The 20,453-nt window shown below is 31.8% G+C and overlaps 2 protein-coding genes across 2 annotated transcripts; both read left to right on the top strand.

Moving 5' to 3' along the window:
- Positions 1–276: 276 nt before the first annotated feature.
- LOC126743496 (nucleolar GTP-binding protein 2) lies at positions 277–2,432 on the top strand. The gene is made up of 2 exons (XM_050450623.1): positions 277–434; positions 498–2,432. Exon 2 carries the CDS (start codon positions 498–500, stop codon positions 2,364–2,366), a length of 1,869 nt encoding a protein of 622 aa, XP_050306580.1. The 5' UTR covers positions 277–434; the 3' UTR covers positions 2,367–2,432.
- Positions 2,433–6,154: 3,722 nt separating this feature from the next.
- On the top strand, positions 6,155–20,219 carry LOC126743503 (homeobox protein Mohawk-like). The gene is made up of 5 exons (XM_050450637.1): positions 6,155–6,341; positions 6,686–6,765; positions 13,536–13,695; positions 13,754–14,046; positions 19,695–20,219. Exons 2-5 carry the CDS (start codon positions 6,689–6,691, stop codon positions 20,050–20,052), a joined length of 888 nt encoding a protein of 295 aa, XP_050306594.1. The 5' UTR covers positions 6,155–6,341; positions 6,686–6,688; the 3' UTR covers positions 20,053–20,219.
- The last annotated feature ends 234 nt before the right edge of the window (positions 20,220–20,453 follow it).

Here is a 20,453-nt window from a genome sequence, read left to right as displayed (position 1 = left end):
TAAACTAAACTATAAACCACTTTTTAAATATTCCGTAATTATTCTTCTGTTTGAAACTCTGTTTTATGACATATATGTCATTAATATATTATAACCTATAAAATTTATTCTGGAGTATCTTAATAGACATCAACGGAATTATATTTAAAAAAAAATATTTTACGGAATTAAATTATTTGTCTTGTTAAATATTTGAATAGTTTATTTACCGGCAACTAATTTTGATTTCATAACTATTTTCTCTGCCACATATATAATTAGCTCTAAATGACTAAACTGAAATCACAATACTCGTGCTGCTAGAAATTTTCTTAAAAATCCGTTCTACCGAACTCAAACAACAACCATTGTTTTTAACACCAGTTTTACACTTCATGGTTTTATTTGGCTCCCGTTTTATTTACCTCTACTGTAAGTGAAAAACAGCTTTAAAAGTAAGTAACTTGATCACATTTTCTTTAAAATCCATAAGAACTTAGATCTATCACCCATTTTAGATGCCAAAAGTACGATCCACAGGGGGAGCTCCCCGAAAGCAGGGCTTCAACAGATCCGGCCACTCAATGAACCCGGAACGTTCGACAGATAGTTTAAAAGGTGTAGCGAAGCCCCGTACAAAAGGCACAATCAAACGATTACAAATGTACAGAAATTTCAAGGCAAAAAGGGATAAGAAAGGTAACATTCTCACTCCAGCCCCATTCCAGGGTAAACTACCATCTGGTACCCAAGCTAGAGTGGAACCAAATCAGAAATGGTTTGGAAACAGTAGAGTGATCTCTCAAAATGCTTTGCAGAAGTTTCAAACTGAATTGGGGGCAGCAATAAAGAACCCTTATCAAGTTGTTATGAAGCCAACTACATTACCAATCACTTTGTTAAATGAAAAAGCAAAGAATGCCAGGGTACATTTATTAGATACAGAGAGTTTTGAAAGTGTTTTTGGTCCAAAGAAGAGCAGAAAAAGGCCAAGTATTGCTGTAAGAGGGTTGGATGAGTTAACAGAACTTGCACAAAAAAAAGAAACTGAATATAGCCATGAAAAGGATTCAAATATTGTCAGAGACAATGAAGGAGTCAAAGACATGCCAAGGGACTGGGTAATGGGAGCAGGCCAATCTAGAAGAATCTGGAATGAACTTTATAAAGTAATTGATAGTTCTGATGTGCTGCTTCAGACACTTGATGCCAGAGACCCTATGGGAACCAGATCATCTTATTTGGAAAAATATCTTAAAACAGAAAAACCTCACAAACACTTAATTTTTATATTAAATAAGGTGGATTTAGTGCCAACTTGGGTTACACAAAGGTGGGTTGCCATACTTAGCAAAGAATATCCCACAGTGGCTTTTCATGCAAGTTTAACTCATCCATTTGGCAAGGGCTCTTTAATAAATCTTTTAAGGCAATTTGCTAAGCTTCACATTGATAAGAAACAAATTTCAGTTGGTTTTATTGGTTACCCAAATGTGGGTAAATCATCCATCATAAACACCCTCAGAAGCAAAAAAGTATGCAAAGTAGCTCCAATTGCTGGAGAGACAAAAGTTTGGCAATACATTACACTAATGAGGAGGATCTATTTGATAGATTGCCCAGGGGTAGTTTACCCCTCAGCAGAAACTGATACAGAAAAGGTCTTAAAAGGAGTAGTGAGGGTGGAGCTGGTTAACAATCCTGAAGATTATATTGAAGCTGTTTTAGAAAGAGTTAAAAAAGAATATATAACAAAAACCTATAAAGTAAATGACTGGAAAGACCCAATTGATTTCCTGGAAAAGATGGCTCAGAGGTCTGGCAGGTTGTTAAAGGGTGGAGAGCCAGATATTACCAGTGTTGCGAAAATGATCCTGAATGACTGGCAAAGAGGCAAGTTGCCATTTTTTGTTTGTCCCCCCGGATTCGAAACTGGCTTACCAAAAGAGGAAACAGAAAATGACATAAATGTCGTGCAAGATTTCAGAAAAATTCGAGTGGGATTAAGTTATGAAGGTGAAGATGTCAAGGAGCTGGAACCTATTAAAGATGTTGAAAAGGCAGTTAATGAATATGTTGAGGAGAATAACAGTCAGGTGAATGAGAAGGAGGAAGAGGCAGAGGAAGATGCTCATTCAGACAGCTCAAGTGAAATGAGTTTTTATTCTGACATGGAGGCCGAAGATCTAGAGTATGCAGTCTCTGCGAGTGGGGACTTTAAAGTTGAGAAGATCACAAAGAAAACAGACTCTGCAAAGAAAATGACTAGCAAACAAAAGAGGGCCATTGAGAGGGCTCAGAAGAGAAAGAAGATTGGTAGCAATTTCTATGAGGTGACCAATGTGAAAAATAGAAACAGGAATAAGAAAAAAACTAAAGGAAAGTAGAGATGTTGTGACTGTATATACTTACAAGTTTTTTTTGTTCTTAAGAAATAAACATGTTTATATATAGCCATGTCATGTGTTATTATTCATAAAATAAGCTAAAGAGAACATATGCTTTTTTATAGCAAAAAATTATGATTCTGAAAATTGCATAGAAAAAAATTATTAATAGAAACAAGTGAAAGTCAAACAGCAGATAAAATCATATAAATAAATTTAATATAATTGTAAGTAGTAAAAAAATGCACAAAGCAATAAGAAACTTAAAGTTATAAAACTATTTTTTTAATAACCTGAGTTTATAGCTGAGTAATAATAGTCTGAGTGTGCCAATAATTTAAAAAAAATTATTTTCTGCATGTGTGACTTTATTGATCTCTTTTTGTATATTTTAGTGTTTAAATGTATTATTACCACATATATAGACTCTTATAAAGGTAAAAATGTAATTTTGGCACTTAGAACCTTTCATAGGACATAAAGCATGGCACATAGAACGTTTCTATGTAAAAAAACTGAATTTCGGAAAAAAGGCAATTAGGCCCTTTCTAATTTCCACTCTTCATTTATTCTTAATACCAGTTAAGTATATAGTTTTGATTTGTTACAAACTGATAGCTTTTAAGTTACAATAAAAAATCACAATTGTAACAGGTTATAATAAAAAATCATAGATTTTGGTTCAGGATGATTTACGTTCTTAGGTTATTGATTCCTGTAGAAGTATAGGTTTTAAGGATTCTAATTCTATGCTGCTGACCTGAAAACTGATCCGAGAACTCATCTTTATATGGCTCGTGAGCAAAACAATATTTATATATGGAACCAGGAACTTATTACTATTTTGGTTTAGAATCTTCATTACTCAGTTCAATCAAAAAGTTATTTAGCCTAGATGAAACTTCTGATATATTTATAAGATAGATTTATGTAAATGTTAATAATTTACCAATATCTATAAGTTTAAGTATCCACTTTTGGACAATTCTAGGACAAATTTATAATAGTGGTAAATTTATAAATCCGTTTGTACTGGGTAACTGCTTTGGTATGAAAAAGCCTAATATCCATAATAATTATTTACTTTTCCTCGATGATGATTTAACAGTTATTTTAAGAAAAGGTTTACCTATCAGTAATAGTCAATATTAAAGCAATAAAATGTGATCATCCTGCTCGTGGATTTATCTCAGATGTTGGTGACAATGCTTTAGTTGCCATAACTGTGTTCAGGAAGGAGATTACATTAATAAAAGAATGTCCTTCCTAGAAATAAATATACAGGAAAAAACCGATGAGAGCTTTAGAGCATTATTGGTTATCTACCCTTGATTTGTCTTGGAGTATGTACAAAATTATTGCAGTTTTGGCATAGTGTTAAGTAAATCTCAAATAGAGAGTATTTCCAGCTAATTAATATTACTAGGTCTTTCAATTCCAAAGGAGTTTAAGAAATCTAGGAGTTAGAAACTTTTCTTTTATGTATCAGATCCGTGGCTAAAAGTCAAAATTCCATGTAATAATTATATTCATTTTTTACTATATTTTTTTGTTCTCGTTTGATAAAAAAATGTTCAATTTTTTTTATGTCAGCACTGTATACCGAGTCCATCAAGAATCAAATAATAAAGTCTATATATAAAGAACCATTTATAAAAAAATGTTGAATTTTTGACAGTGTAGTATTATTAAAGGAACTAACTCTACTAAAATATCTCCAATATATATCACTTCTGGTTATGCAGGGAGTTTCTCTATACCTTATATTTGGGTATAGGACATTATACATCAAGTCAAGCCTGTACATGTACCTTAATTGAGTTTGTATAGTAAACAAAAATAAAATATACAAAATGATTCACTTATAAAGAGGCGAACCTCTTGTCATCTATTTGCTATCTGCCGCCATCGGAGCTACCTTGACAATATTTTAGACAAGTTTTTATGACAGTAAACGGTCAAATTTTCATAATTTTGCTTCAAATCCATCCGTTTGCATAGAACAAAAATTCATATTGACTAAAAGTAGCGTCCTTAGTAAGTAGCGTATATGGAGTTCGCAGGTTTAGGATAATCAAAGAAATGAATATGCGATAAATTGCCTGAAATTAAAAATCTTAATTAATCTGCGGTTTATATGTAAAATCATGACTATAAATTTATGTTTAATTGTCCCGTATTTAGGTTTATCCAGAAAACTTATTTTGACATCACTTAAGGGAGCACTCCTTATGCTTGGCAGTTCGCTAGTAGGTATCTGAAACTTGTATTACTTGGACAAAAATCAAGAAAAAAAATTTTCCTATGAACATGCGATGAGGATGTCCTCTCATATATGCTCAGATTTCTGAACTAGAGGCAATTTTGTCAACCGAAGGTCCCAGATTTTATGATTTTGCACATAACTTAGCAACCACTTATAGGTATCAATATTTCTTTTTGTTTTCACCAAAATTATAAAGTAATTTCATAATGATCCTAGATTCCTAAGGATACATCTGAGGATAAAAACGTGGTGGTAAATTAAGAATTCACGTTTCTTAAAACGTTTAATTGGTGTTTTTTGCTATAATTTTAACCACAAAGGATACCTGAATTTACGTTTTGACGTTTTAAATTCACAAACCGTTCACTACTAAATTATAAAATTATTAATACATAAAATAATAAGTTACCTTACACCTTTTCAAAATAATTTGTTTAAGATACAGGTTTATAGGTGTGAGATAAGAGCCATCATATACAACATAAATACCGTTATTCCGCTAGGAACTTGTGGCTAACTGGGCTCGACACAAGGCCATTAAAAAATAATAATAGCCGATTTTCAAATTTAATATCATCAATCACAAAATCACAACTTAGAAACAAATGCGGTGCCATGAACGGTTTCACAAGTCTATGGATATCAGATAATACAATAGACATTTACAGAGTATTGTAATAAAATGTTCTAGAAATATTCAATTGCTGACCTTATTACCTGAATGTTCACATATATCCCAGTACATTCATGAATAAGAATGTTTTTTTAAGTTCTTGTTAAATGTTCTGTAAATGTTGCATGGAGCGTACTATGTGCTATTAGGTCTCTTGATTAATTTGTCCAGAATTTTAATTTTTTGATCTAATTTTTAACTCTAGAGTTTTTATCTAGTAGGTACTGATGAAAATGTGCCTTAAATTAGGTTGGCTAAAATTTATTATAAATGTAAAATTTTCGATTTAAAATTAACTTTTAGATTTTGTTAATTTTTGCTTCGCAAGTAAATTTTTAATTTATTAATGATTTATTAATATATTGGTATGTAATTAAAAAACTTTTTGAACATTTTATTTGTGGTCAAAAAATATTTTATTGTTTTAGTTGTATGCAGCGCTAACGGTTTCTTTTGACCTTTTTTCGAAAAAAATTATTCGTGACCCTGTCATCTTAAGGCCTTGGGCCGCCGCATAGTTCGTCCAAAAATTAATTCGGCTCTCTAAAGATCTAAACAAATTTAGAAATTGTCCTGAATTTTATAAATAGGTGATTAAATATTTTTGTGTTTTAATGCAACCAAATATTTACATTATTTAGGAATAAAATTACACTTAAATAATAACGTGAAGTCGTAAAATACCATAAAGTGTAAATTATATATGTATGTAAATAGTTATTTTATTCACATTCTTGATGTTGATATTTCCCTTTATGCTTAAATATCAAAACAGATTAAAGCATTAAACTACTAAGCAATACCATCATATAATCTTATTTATCTCCGTTACAAAAGCATAAACAGCGATGTAGAGATCAAATTATAAAAACAGCGTCGCGGGAGACTGAAAGATCTGAAAATAAAACAGCATCTAAATGTCTCCGGATTGTGTAAGTTCAGTTTCACGCAAACTTTTACAGTGTTTATACAGATAATATCATCATATCTTTATCAGTTTGTCACAAAATTTGTGTGTTAATCTCATTAGAACAAGGTAAGATAATGAATTTCGATCAAAAATTATCTTTATAGGCAAAATATTTCGGATACATGGGATAAAACAAGAATGTAACGTAACCATTGAGTCATGTTTTTCCTAAATGGAATTTCGAGTTTTGGATTTGTTTTGCAATAGTTGTATAAAGGGATTATGACATTAAACTGAAATTCTAATCAACTTACTATCGTAATTTGGGACTAATTTAGGACAAAAACAAGTAAAAAAACTGCATAACCAAAATGGCTACGCACAATCTTGTTTTTGAACCTTATCCAAGACAATGTCTATTTTTACTACGTTGGTGACATCTTGAACTAACAAAATTACTTTATCTAAAGAAAATGGAGGCCGCGAGGCATCAGGCCGAATGTACAAAAGAAAAAATCAAACGACCAGTCAGAAATAAACGATACAACAGGTTTGGTGTTGAATGACATTATAGTGTGTTTTTTTTTTCATTAAAATGTAATCCGATACTTTTTTAACTAATTTGTTGTTTGGTAGTGGTTTGGGTTTGTTTATTAACAGAACTTATTATGTAAAAAAACACCTATAATATGATACCTGTATTTTTATTTAATATAATACATGTAATTCTTAAGTATCTCTTTAAATAAGAGGTTGAAATATAACTGCATGTATCTTTTTAATATTATCAGTCATTTCTAGAACAGAACAAACAATAGAATAAAACATAAAGAAGTATACTTTATACTAAAATTGCCAAACATCCCAACTTGCCTAATCCAAAAGTTGATATATAAACAAAAGCACAAGGTGTCATGGTTATACCTTTTTACATTTTTCTTAAAACAATTCTAAAATAATGAATCTATATTAATGTACTAATTCTTTTGAGCAAAGGCTGCACAGAAGGGGAAGTCTTTGGTAGGAAAACATCACAATTATTATTGAAATTTACCATAAAGCAAAAATTTTACCGAACGACAGCCCTAATAACAAAAATACATTCCAAGAATATTATTGAAATATACACTTAGGATATTTAGAACATTTTGTTTCCAGAATATCATCTACAGCCTTACTGAAATATTCCAGAATTTCTATAATGGTTCTTTACAATTTTTTTTAACGAAGAATTTAAAATTACATGCAAATTAGGTAAGGACGGCATATATTAATTAAATAAAAAATTTTATAACAAGCAGTAATGAAACAATTCATATTTAAATGGAATCAATCAACTTTATAGGGGCGGAGCGCTTATACTTGTTACACCCGGTATATGTATATCTGACCTTTTAAAACAATTATAAACCTTTTTAAAATTCAGAACATGTTCTTAATTAAAAACAATCTACACATTTATAAGTACTAATAAAAAATAAATCATACCACAATTTCTTTTTTTTTATTTTCTTAAAAAAAACTGAAGATGCAGTATTTAACCTTTTAAGCAATTTTAAATTTATAATGTAAAAATAAAAATCCTGCAATATTTAAGGATTTAACTAAAGCGTTTGATGCATGTCTCCTATAAAATACTATCCTTGAAATTAAATGAATTTAGTAATTGATAGTAAATGGTAACATTTATTCTACATGATTTATGTTTGCCCTTTTATTACGAAATTAAAATATTTTTTGAACATCTCCGAAACGGTTTTGGAACATTTATATCTTTACTGTTAATTGTTTTCCAAACATCTTTGAAACTTACTGTTGGGAAATAACCCAACAACATGGCAACACCCTTTTCTGTCATCAAGATGTATTTATTTTTTAATTGGTCTATGTTTATAATTTTAAGGACATCATCGATTTCTAGAAGGTTCCCACAGGTCGGAAAATAATCAATTTGAAGTGGTTACTTTTAAACGTTTCAAGCCTTTAAAGAAAACAAATATAACCCATAAAACTGTCAGACTCTTAGGTCTTAAGCCCGTTTTCACATCCCTTGTTGACTTATTGAACATTGACACTTATTGAACATCTTTACACCCACTAAGTAAAACAAGCTGGTAAAAAGGACGCACGGTCAAAAGTTATACAGTCGATCTGAGTTGTTGTAGAAATCAGGTTGGGTCACGAGTTACCCGTATACCCTTTACTCTTTAAACCCTAATATGGGTGTCTCTCTCCAGACTCATCCTCCTCAGACCCAAGGTGAAACATATCTTTTTAAAACACGTACTTTTTTGTAAAGTGTTGGGCCCAAAAAACAACAAAATATCAAAAAAAAATATTTTTTTTTTGTTTTTTACTGTAAAAAGTAAGGTATCATATTTGATACCTTGGGTTTAAATAAATACAAAAAAAGTTAAAAAAAAAACTTTTTTGGTGAAAAATAGCAAAACAGTTTCGCTCAACGGAGCAGCAAAGATATACGTCACATGAGGCACACTTAGCAAATGTCAATTTACCACATTTCGGATATCGACATTTTGATCTGGATTTCTGGTCGTGTTTGGTAAATACTGGTAGATGAGTGTTTCCCTGCTTCCTCTCTCTTCTATCTGGAATAGGGTGAATTTTCCTTTGTTTCCGGGGCGTTACCTGCTCTTCATCAGAATCACTTTGCTCGCAATCTGCTTGAGGAATATCAGTGTAAACGAGAGTTTTAGCAATTGATAATTTGAAGTCAAGGTAATCTAAGATTTCTTTTCTCCGCAAGCCTTCTGCAATAGCATTTTGTCGGTATTCCAGCCAAGACGCAGCTACGGCAAAATCCAAAAAATGATAAATTGTACGTACTGTCCACTTTTTGGTACGTCCACGCATTGCATACTTTCCAATGACCCTATATCTAATAAATCGACGCCTCCCATATTCTCATTGTAATCAACAACTATTGCGGGTTGATTAATTCTAATGTATTTATTTTCGGTCTTTGACCACCTTTTACAACTACCCAGGGGTTTAATACCAGAGAAGGGAGGAAGCAAAATGCACTGGTTTCGAATCAAACCATTTAGTCAGAATAATTTTTCCATCTCCTCTCTTGAGTGAGTCATGTGATCCACGACCCAATTTTGTTAATTGATTATCAGTTTGCGGAATTGCGTTTTTGTTTCTAGAAGCCATTATTGTACCAGCCAAAGTTATTTGTCTTGACAAAAGAACATCAATCAAAGATATTGAAGTAAAATAACGGTCAGTATACACTGATACTCCTATCGGCAAAGTTTCGTCAGCTTCAGCACCATTCTGCCACCTACGTCTAGTTTTTCGGGTGTTTTAAATAGCGATGATTCGACAGATGATCCTTTTCCTTCATAGAGATAAAACTCCAAGGGATTTCCCTTCGGTGTTGTCATGACGAAATTTTTTAATCCCACTGGATTTGGCTTACCCCTAACAAATTGTCGCATTTTTACTTGGCCATGAAAAGGAATCATTTGTTCATCTATTGACACTGTTTTCGTTCGTTCATTTAAACGGCATCCTCTTTGCACCGTGTCCAATAAAGGCCTTACTTTCCAGAATCTATCTATTATTTTTTCTTCATTGGTAACCCTCTGATCTTCTACAAGTTTTACCCGTGATCGCAATATAAAGTACCGATTTCTTGAAATTGTGTCTGAAACAATGGGTACTCTTGTACTTCGCACCCAGTACATCCTTATTCTCGGTAGACCATAAATTACAATCAACATGGACGCTCCAAAGAATTTTCGCAGTTCATATTCAGAAGTTTCAAGGGAAAGGCCTGTCTCAATAACCTCACGCATATTTGTGAAAAGTGCCATTTGTTCAAAGAAAGTATCAGAAATGTATTTTCTTAGGTACATACTTGGTTGATTTAATTGAGTGGAAATGTTCTCGTTTTTAAAGTTAAACTGGAATGGTTCAAATTCCCGGACACGGGACCAAGTTTTTTCATAGCTTGGTAAATAATGGGCAAGAGGCTCGTCATCCGAAGAATCACTCATATTTTCTGCCATCTCCATATCCTCTATACTTTCTAATCCATCCTAATGATCAAGGTTAATATTAATCAAATCCAAGTCCACATCTACTTCATCCCCACTCTCCGACGATAAATCGCCGATATCTGATTGGTCTAGCTCCAGATTAAGAACTAATTCTTCTAGCTCGAAGCTAGTTAAGGCCCCTAAAAATTATTTCATAGACGAGTGACGAAATAATGATGTTCAACAAGGCAAATAATTAAAAAAAACCCAAAATATGATTTTATATTTAGCACACAAATTCCTAGCAATTCATTTATTTTTGTAGTCTTAGAGACCCAAGATATCACGGGTGATACCTTTACTAAGTCTACCATCACGATTAGATTACTAAGAGAGAATTTTTTTATTACACATGTTTTATGTGCTACCTGCCGTCAATATATAACAATAAAAAAGCAAGAACAATATTATTTACTCTTATTTTGGTCAAAAGGCATAATGATGCAACGTGCACTTGCAAATGTAAACAATACACTAACCTAACCTCACCACTACAGCGTGCGTCGGCAAAATAAAAATGTGTGCTTATATTTGGCTATGTATCATTTATGATACCATCAGGAACTGGCGGCTAATTGCTTCAGCGCGCCGAAAAAAAAATTAAATCCTCAGGTATCATATATGATACCTGGGGTCTGATGAGGATATACTTTTTTTTGCAAAAAAAATTATCTTTTCCAAATGTACTCAAATACTTTCGAAATATTTAATTTTATCCATTAGTTCACTGAACTGAAAAGTTAGTAATGAAATAGAGGTACTAAGAAAAAAGCATACAACAATGAATGAAAAGATTTATTTCCAAAATTGTTATTACCATAAATTTTTTTTAAGATTTAAAGAAAATACTAACTTACTAACTAACATTAAGTTTTTAACAAATAAAACATATCTAGAAACGCATTAAATGTATCCAAAGAGATATTTTGGAAATATTGCTTTATAATATATGCTTGGTCGACTTCAGGCATCCATTTAAACATACTTTTAAGAGCTTGTATTTTATTTTCTAAAATAGATTTATTATAAGATAAGCGTAATGGAAACTGCGTTTTCATTTTAGTGCTGATATTTGCAGCATCAAATCTTCTTGTAAATCGGCAAATACGGATATAAATTTTTCTTCAGTTTTATATTCTATTTCAAATTGTAACTGTGTTAAATTTAAAGCAACAACTTAGATAAAAGTTACGGATTTGTGGTTGTATAGACAATTGCTAAGGCAATATATGCTTTACAATCTTTTAAGCATTTACTTTAAATAGAATCCTTAAAAGAGATACTGGTTTAACACCCTTTCGATAAAACTACTGTACTGAATGTAATCACTTCTATTTTGAGGAATGGAGCTGTGGCTCCATACTACCAAAGTTTGTAATTCTGGGTTATCTAAAGACACGGCCTCCAAGATTTTTATTAAAGCACTTGCTATATCTTTTCCAGTTCTTCTCATAAATGTTATACCCGTTCTTGGGTATAAGGGAGTATTATACCCAAGGAACAGTATACTTACTTGGTGGATCACAATATAGCCATCACGTTATAAACGTTTAGTTTGCTCTTATAATAAAAGTTGCTTACTTCACCAGAAGTGAGCTTTACATACTGCCTTGGTTTGCAAAGCTCAGTATATTCTATAAGTCAAAGACTAAAAATATGGTGCCAGTCTCTCTATCCTCCTTTTCTTCATCTTGATGTCTTTCATGGCTAATTTCTTCTCTTCAGAGATCACAACGATGTTTTTAGGGACGTTAAAGTATAGGTTACACGTATTGCAAAAGACGTTTCGGCAAAATGATTCCTTTATGATTACCTGATTTTTTCTGATGATTTACAATTTTTTTCTGATGATTTTTGGATTTTTACTCTGTAAAAGAATATGGTATATTGTCTTTTTGAAATGCTAAAATAGCTCATAGATTGCCAAGGTAATATTTCTTACAGACTTGAATCTGTTGATGGCCAATCTGGAACATTATCAAGCATATTCCCTGTTGTAGTAGAGTTCTCTGAGCAAAGAATCTTCCAGGATCTGCAGAAAGTTTCTTACGCTACCTTGCTTACGCTGGTTTGTGCAATGAGCTTTTGCCTTTGCTCTTTCAAATCAGGCCTTTTATTGCTCACAACACACACTCAGCAACTAGCCTTCTAATCCAGATAACGTTATAGTATAATTAATAAGTGCCGCACTAGCACAGACAGCAGGGTTAAAGGCAGAATTGGAGAATTTTGTAGTCATATAGATCCTAGAATTAGGATCAGGATCTACTTCTTTATCTCCTAATATAATAAACGTTATATTAAGAAGTTGATCATGAATTATCTGAACCCCTCTCCCCTAATGAATTTCCATGAATGCCTTCATACTTTAAAACCCAGTTGAAAACCTACAAATACGAATGTCTCTCGTTCTGACTTCAGTCGTCGTCTCTTCATGCAATAGGTTAAAATATTTATTATTGTTACTAATTGTAAGAAGTAATTTAAGTTCAGAAGAAAAAGTGTAAAAAATAAGGTTAGAAAAAGTATACGCAAACACAGCCCATATTTAATTTTATTTTTGAAGTTTTGCAAAATGAGATAGGGACCAAAAAGTAGTATTTAGGTAGTTATAATAATGTCAAATTTCAAATTGTTATATCAACGCATTCAAAAGATAAGAGGGAGGGGAGGACAATTAAGAGCCGTACTGTTTAAACTGTAATTCTTCATTTAAGCTGAAATAAGCTAATACAGTCCACTAGAATATTCCATTGGCACAATTATGTCAAAAAGAAAAGAAGCCAGGCAGCATTTCTTCTTCGAATAGATATATTATCCTCATAATAAAGGATTGATGGAAATTATTAGGATAATCATTTAAACTATTTAATTTTATTTTGATATCATAGGCACACTTTTTCCTTAAAAGTAAATTTTACTATGATCACTTTTCCTAATACCAATCTATGCTAACAACCTGTTTTATGCTTTCCTCAACTTTAGTCTTTATAAGACTTTTATTTGATTTTTTTGCAAGGAAGATTCATTAATCGAAATAATTGCCCAATAAAATTAAATTAATTATCCTCTAGAAGCAAGAGTTTTTTGTATTTATGTAACTGTAGATACGTCCGTTGGATTTTCTTTATTAAGCTTATGGATAAGATTTGTGATCTTTGATGAGTTTGCAATTCGTATGAAAGTTACATAAAACAGATATATCAATAAAAATCCTTTTCCAAAAAGAATTACCAAAACTTTCTCCTTAAAGGAAAGCCTTTGGAGAAGAAAAGCGACCACCCAAGCGCCTTTTCACCCCTGAAATAAAACGATTTCTCAAAGACTGGCTGGTTAGACGACGAGATAATCCTTACCCAAACAGGGACGAGAAAAAGACTCTCGCAGTCCAGACCGGATTGACATACATTCAAGTAACTTATTTATATTTATATGCCTGAAATATTATATCCATATACTAATACTTTTCAGGTGTGCAATTGGTTTGCGAACTGGCGCAGAAAATTGAAAAACGCCGGCAAAGAACCACAAAGAAAAACCTGGGGCGACCTCATAAAAACTTACAATACTCAAGTGCAAGGAAATGTGGAGCATTTCAGCATTTGCTCGGACGACAGCATTTGGGAGGAACCGGATATCATTTACGATGACGCTGAACTACAAAAGTTTGAGGAACGGTTTGCTAAAAACCAGTCAGATCATAGTTATGGACAATTTTATCATGTTAATAACAATAATAATAATAACAACAATATTGATAACAGGTATGTTGATTGATGAACAGATGAAAATTTGTACATATAATGAAATACTTATATTCATTTCAAAAGTAATTTTAAAGGTTCATAGATGCCAAATTAGCAAAAAAAATTTTTTGCTTTTATCGACTTGGATTTGACACAATATTTATCTCGCCATTGATTTTAAAGGTTCATCCACGCAAACCCATATTTTTTCATTATCGATCTGTAAACGATGAAATTTTAAATGAATAATATCTGCATCATCCATATATCACCTTATATGATAACCACGATATTTTGTTATATTCTTATTTTGATATAACTATGATGTGTGTTAGACATAATTTGTACTTTATACATGAATTTAAAATCATTTTATTGCATTTTAGATGAATTAGACAAAAATGGACTTAAATAATATGAGTAAAATATTGCAAAAAATTATTCCAGAGTAGCATTTGAAAAAAGAATGTTGATTCGCCGAAAAGCGAAATGTCGGATTTTAGACCTACATGATAAAAATTATACATTTATGTATTCGTACAAAATCGTACAAAAATACTTATTTTCAAGAGACATAAATACTTTAAAAGGATAGTATCATAGATATATTTTAATTTCAGTTTTGAACGTAACATGTTTTGTCTTCTTAATAAAGCATCAGTCAAATGATGTAACAAAATTAATATTGTAATAACGGAAAATCGGTTCAAAGGTAAAAAAATCCAGAAATCTTTTATTTATCAAGATTTACTTTAGGTCTGATGATGCGTTCAGACGTCTGTCTATATACAGGATGTTCCTGTTTAAACGTCATTAATATTAATACGTGATAGAAAATTTCAAAAGAAATAGACTATCATAAAATTTTTCTCAGAAATGTTTAATAACAAAGATACAGGGTGTTAGGGTTAAGAATAATTATTTTTTTATTTATCATTACTTTTAAACACCAGCTCACTTTTAATTAAATTTCGCATGCAGGTTATTGTAGTGAATTGTCACCCTCGCAGATTTGAGACAAAAAAGGACCAAGTCCCTCCGTATGTTAAGCCATTGGCAATTTTTTAAAAAATTGCCCTAATCAGTAATTGACAATTCACTACAATAACCAGCATGCGAAATTTAATTAAAATTGAGCTGGTAGTTTAAAAGTCATGATAAATAAACCAATAATTATTTTTAACTTTAATACCCTGTATCTTTGTTATTAAACATTTCTGAGAAAAAATTTATGATAAAAGTCTCTTTCTTTTAAAATCACGAATTAAAATTAATGATGTTTAAACTGAACCACCTTGTATATATATTTATTATATTTTCTTCTTCATTTATCTGGAATTATTCTTTAACTTTAACAAAATTATGCAGAAAATAAGCAGCCTTTACGACATCAACCACAGTAATAACATTTAGTTCTAATCGTTTCCATTTTCTAATCAAGCAAACTGCAGAGAAACTACTCTTTGGCAGAAATGGCCTTCCTCCAGCTGGTATCTTGTTTTTCTATATCATGTCTTATTAAACTCTACAATTCATTGATACTATTTATTGACATAAGAAAATAAATAAAAAATAATTGTTCATCCTCGAGAAATTTTGCAAAGAGGGTATTAAACTCTCCTTCTTTTTCCTGCTTCCTATTAATTGGGTCACCCAGTGTTTACGTTTTCTTTTTCTCTTGGACGCCTCCAGTGCAATGCTTCTTGGTCCGAATATAAACTATCTGAGAACGTGTTTCACAAACAATATTAGAGCAAAACTAGAACGTTGGTACTTGCCACTACCGCTGCATGTGCGCCCTTGGAACTCCGAAAAAATAACGCAGTTCTCTGAACGCAGAACTCAGAACGCCTTACCGCCTTCTGTGTCTAAAAAAACTTAAGAATTTTTATTCGGATAATTTCGGTAAAAAGTATTTCGACTTTTTAAATTCTGGAAACGTCCTGTATTAAGCACAAAAATGTGTAACATTACCACAGTCTAACAGTTGAAATCTATATACTTTGACATTACCTTCACGAATTTCTTTGAATTTAAATGAATTTAAAAACTCCAATATTGCGGAGGGTTGTTGGGTGGGGACAGAAATAAAACAGAAACCTGTTTACTTAAATGTCGACGTTTCGACTTATATTAAGTCATCCTCAGGACACTAAGTCTAGGTTTCTTTAGTTATAATTAAAACACATTTATAATAGGAGCGTAGAATTATTTTTAACATGGGTTAAATTGTAGGTGTTATTGTGGGCAAACTAGTATAATTCGAAACGTCGACATTTAAGTAAACAGGTTTCTGTTTTAATTCTGACCCCACCCAACAACCCTCCACAATATTGAAGATATTGGGTCACAAACACGAAACTGAAAATAATTAAAAACCCCATTTCTTTTGATACGCCAGAACTTACACCCAATATATTCCATTATCTTTGGCGGAAAACGTTCTATATAAAAATAAGTCTCAAATCCAACCCCTGGCTTATAAATAGCCTAAAGGATATACAAACCACCCTAAAATCAGATTCTGGATATTGTTTAATCCGATCACAGAAGCATTATACAGGGTGTCTACTTAATATCGCGGTGCTTGATTGCGGCTAAACCTTGAAACGGAAAAAACCTTTAATAGAGGGAATGTTAATTGAGTTAGAGAGGCTACAAAAGTCCCAAAAAGTGCCGTACATAATTTGATTTTTTTTTAAATGTAAACTCCTATTTTTTTTCCAAAATGGGAGTCTCATTTGACTCCTTCTTTAACCCTAAAACAGTTTTTCCCTAAAATGCGACGTTGCCTAGTTCTTAACAATTTAAAGAAATTTTCACGAAAATCAATGTTTTATTTAAATATTAATATTTACCACCGACGTTTTGTCCAATCCTTTTGAAATCTCTATCTAGAGTCCTTGGCTAAGTTCATTTTATCGAATTCGAAATTCCAAAATTTATTTTTTTTTATATAGGTTGATCAAAATTGCTACTCAAATAATGATATTTTTAATTCGATTTTACGTTCTTTCTTTAAATGGAATACCTTGTATCTAGTAACGCGTTTTGATAGAGCATACTTTTATCTTTAATTTGATATCAACAAGTTCGCCTTTATCTCTTTTAACTGTTTTCTCAAAAATTATTCTTAAAGGTGATTTGTTCTTAAGAGTGACACATTTTTCACAGGCATTACGACACTTACGACAGAAAACAATCAATAGATATTTTATGGAATCAGAGTGATAAGCACATTGTCACTCCCTTTTCTCTTTCTCAATTCTATTTCGAATACTTTTTAGTAAGAAAAAAAAGTCAATAGTTGTAATAACCATAATAAAATAATAGTAGTAGAGACAAGTAATATTAATCCCTGATACTTATCACATTTAACAACAAGAAATTATTTCTTACAAGTAAAAAGTTGACCATAATTCATTTTTATTCTTTGTTGTGTGACGTATGCCAATTATAATGTTTCCTTATCATTCATGTTAAGTTAAATTGTGGCAAAATGAATAACTCTCAGCGAAAATTAGTAAATATGATTTACGTTATCGGTGAATGCTTTGGGAACTGTTTTTTGGCTTCAAGGGCTTATTAGGAAAAATTTCTTTACAACCGACATTCTGATGATAGAGTGTTGACGAAATTTAAAGAACGATTCGAGCGTGCTGGAAGCGTAGAGTACAAGAAGCAAACTAGAACGAAAACAGCTTTAAATGAAGAAAGCCAATTGGTAATCGACATGTCATACTCGTACGACAATCATAATCGTTTTCGAGAAAATTAGAAATTGGGTTTGTTGAAACACCGGAAATTAGTATAACATACTACCAACTCTTTGAACCAAGACAACCAGCAACGTACGGACGCCTTAAAGGAATTGACCGCGGACATCTGTAAGTGTCAGAATTGTAACTGTGACGGCAAATCGAACTGCCAAAGCTGCAGCACGTCGCCGCAAGCAGAACAAGAGGAAGAAGTTTAGGTGGTACCACCTCCGCTTTCTGTAGCTTCTAGTGACGCGTGTTCACGTTGCCCAATTGCTTCTAACTGCCAGTGTGACGCCACTAACACAATTTCAGTGTAACACAAATAAGTAAGAACTTAGAAATATCGAAATCTGTCTCGAAATCGAAATCATATGAAAAATGTCCCAAGAAAAACAAATATATGATCCTTATCATTCACAGTTACATCAAGAACTTGCCGAAAATGATATTGAAAAAAGAATAACTTTCTGTCAATGAGCACAAAATCAAGCAGCAGAAAACGAGATTTTTAAACAAATTTGTGCCCTTCACTGATGAACGTACGTTCCACAGAAATGATTTTGTGAACCAACATAACTTTCATTTTTACTACACAGAAAATCCCCATCGAGTTGTTATCCATAATTTTCAACACATATGGAACATGAATGTTAGGGATGCAATAGTACATAATTGTATTATTGGTACCTACTTTTTTGAAAATCGTAAAACAGGAGAAGTTTTTCTAAATTTCTTAAAAGAGGATTTTCCGCGCTTCCCGACTTTATAGTGCATCAGATGTGGTTACAGTTGAATGGTGCACCAGCTCACTTCAGTTAAAATGTCAGGGAATATATCACACACCAATTTGGTAATAGATAGATTGGAAGGCTAGTTATTAACACTAACTTTTGTATATATATTTATTAAACTTTACACTGGATAGGTCTCACTGGATGGGCTCCTAGGACACCGGATCTAACGCCTCTAGATTTCTTCTTGTGGGGTAGTGTTAAATCCTACTTTATTGAGCAATTTTTGTGATAGAAGTTATTTATAATGTTTTAAATTAATGTTCTCAATGTTCTTGGTGAATCCTTGATGTAACTGAACTTGATGGGAGTGATAATTATTTTTGTTGTGGCATTTTCATATAGAAGATTTCTGTATTTTGTAAGTCCTTATTTATCTTAACTCTAATTTTCGGATTTTCTACAACCGATTTGGTGAATGCCAATTTGATTTCTTCATTTAAAACTGTTTTTGTTCTAGTTTGTTTTTTGTACTCTACGCTTCCAGTATGCTTTAATAATTCTCAAGTAAAAATAAATGTTATAGAGATAAAGGCAAAATTATTGCTATCAAATTGAAGATAAAAGAATTCTCTCAAAAAACGCGTTACTACATACAGGTTATTCCATTTAAAAAAATAGCGTAAAATTGAATTGAAAATATTATTATTTGAGTAACAATTTTGATCACCCCGTATAAAATAAAATAAATTTTAGAATTTCAAAAGAAAAAATGAACTTAGCAAGGACTCTACATAGATTTTTCTAAAAGATAAAAAACGTCGCTGGTAAATATTAAAATTTAAGTGAAAAATTGATTTTTGTGAAAATTTCTGTAAATTGTTAATAACTAGGCAACGTGGCATTTTATGGTTGCAGAGAGTCAAATTAAACGCCTATTTTGGAAAAAATATAGGTGGTTCCATTAAAAAACAAATAAAATTATCTACCACGCTTTTTTTGGACACCCTGTATCAACCAAACTAATTTTAAAAAGTAGCCCCTCTAACTCAATTAAAATTCTTCCTATTAAAGGTTTATTCTGTTTCAAGGTTTAGCAGCAATCGAGCACTACAATATTAAATGGACACCTTGATTATAACTTAATTCATTATAAATAATTGTATTATTTTAGTGACCTCCAAAATCAATGTTACTTCGTAAGCTCCACCACAGAAGTAACAGAACAACCAGAAAACCCTTTCAGCCAGTCGGCCAACAAATACAAAAACCACATAATGGAAAAGTATATGCGAGACTGTCAAAACGAACCAGATAAATCCACAATGATTGCCAAATGGCTACAAAGCGCGGAACGGTTTCGACCTAATGAAGGAAACTACATCGATTGGTCCTTTAATAAACCTCAAAAGAAAAAGCAGCAACTGCATAAAGGTGATGACGGGGTATACTTAGGACAACATGGTAAAGAAGAGCTGGATGCTGCTGAGGCATTAACTTCGCTCGCCAACGCTAGCAGGCATCTTAATTGATTTGTTATGAGCGTTTGATGAGAAATAGGAGTGGAGCAAAAGTTTTTTTAATTAAATTGTCACTTATTTGCTCAAATTTTGATTATGTACTTTTTTATTTATATAAGTAGTTTTTAAACTGTGATCGAAATATGTTTGTTAAGTGTATTAAATTGTTTTTAAAGCAATGGATATTTATATTTTTTCTCCTCAGCACTTTTAAAGATCATCCTGATATACGGAAACTTACTGTAAAAGTTTATTTCCAGAAATTCTTAATCAAACTAAAGCAAAACGTTTAAATCAAACTAAAGCACATGTAAATCCTGAATGGATGAAACTGATTTAAAAAGTTTAAGATCATCTGCAGTGTGGACGTCATTATAAAGTAAATAAAATAAAAAGGAAGTGGCGACAGTGGA

Source organism: Anthonomus grandis, chromosome 13 (genome assembly GCF_022605725.1).
Source record: "Anthonomus grandis grandis chromosome 13, icAntGran1.3, whole genome shotgun sequence".
NCBI classification, from domain to species: domain Eukaryota; kingdom Metazoa; phylum Arthropoda; class Insecta; order Coleoptera; family Curculionidae; genus Anthonomus; species Anthonomus grandis.
This window is presented reverse-complemented; position numbering and strand designations above follow the sequence as displayed.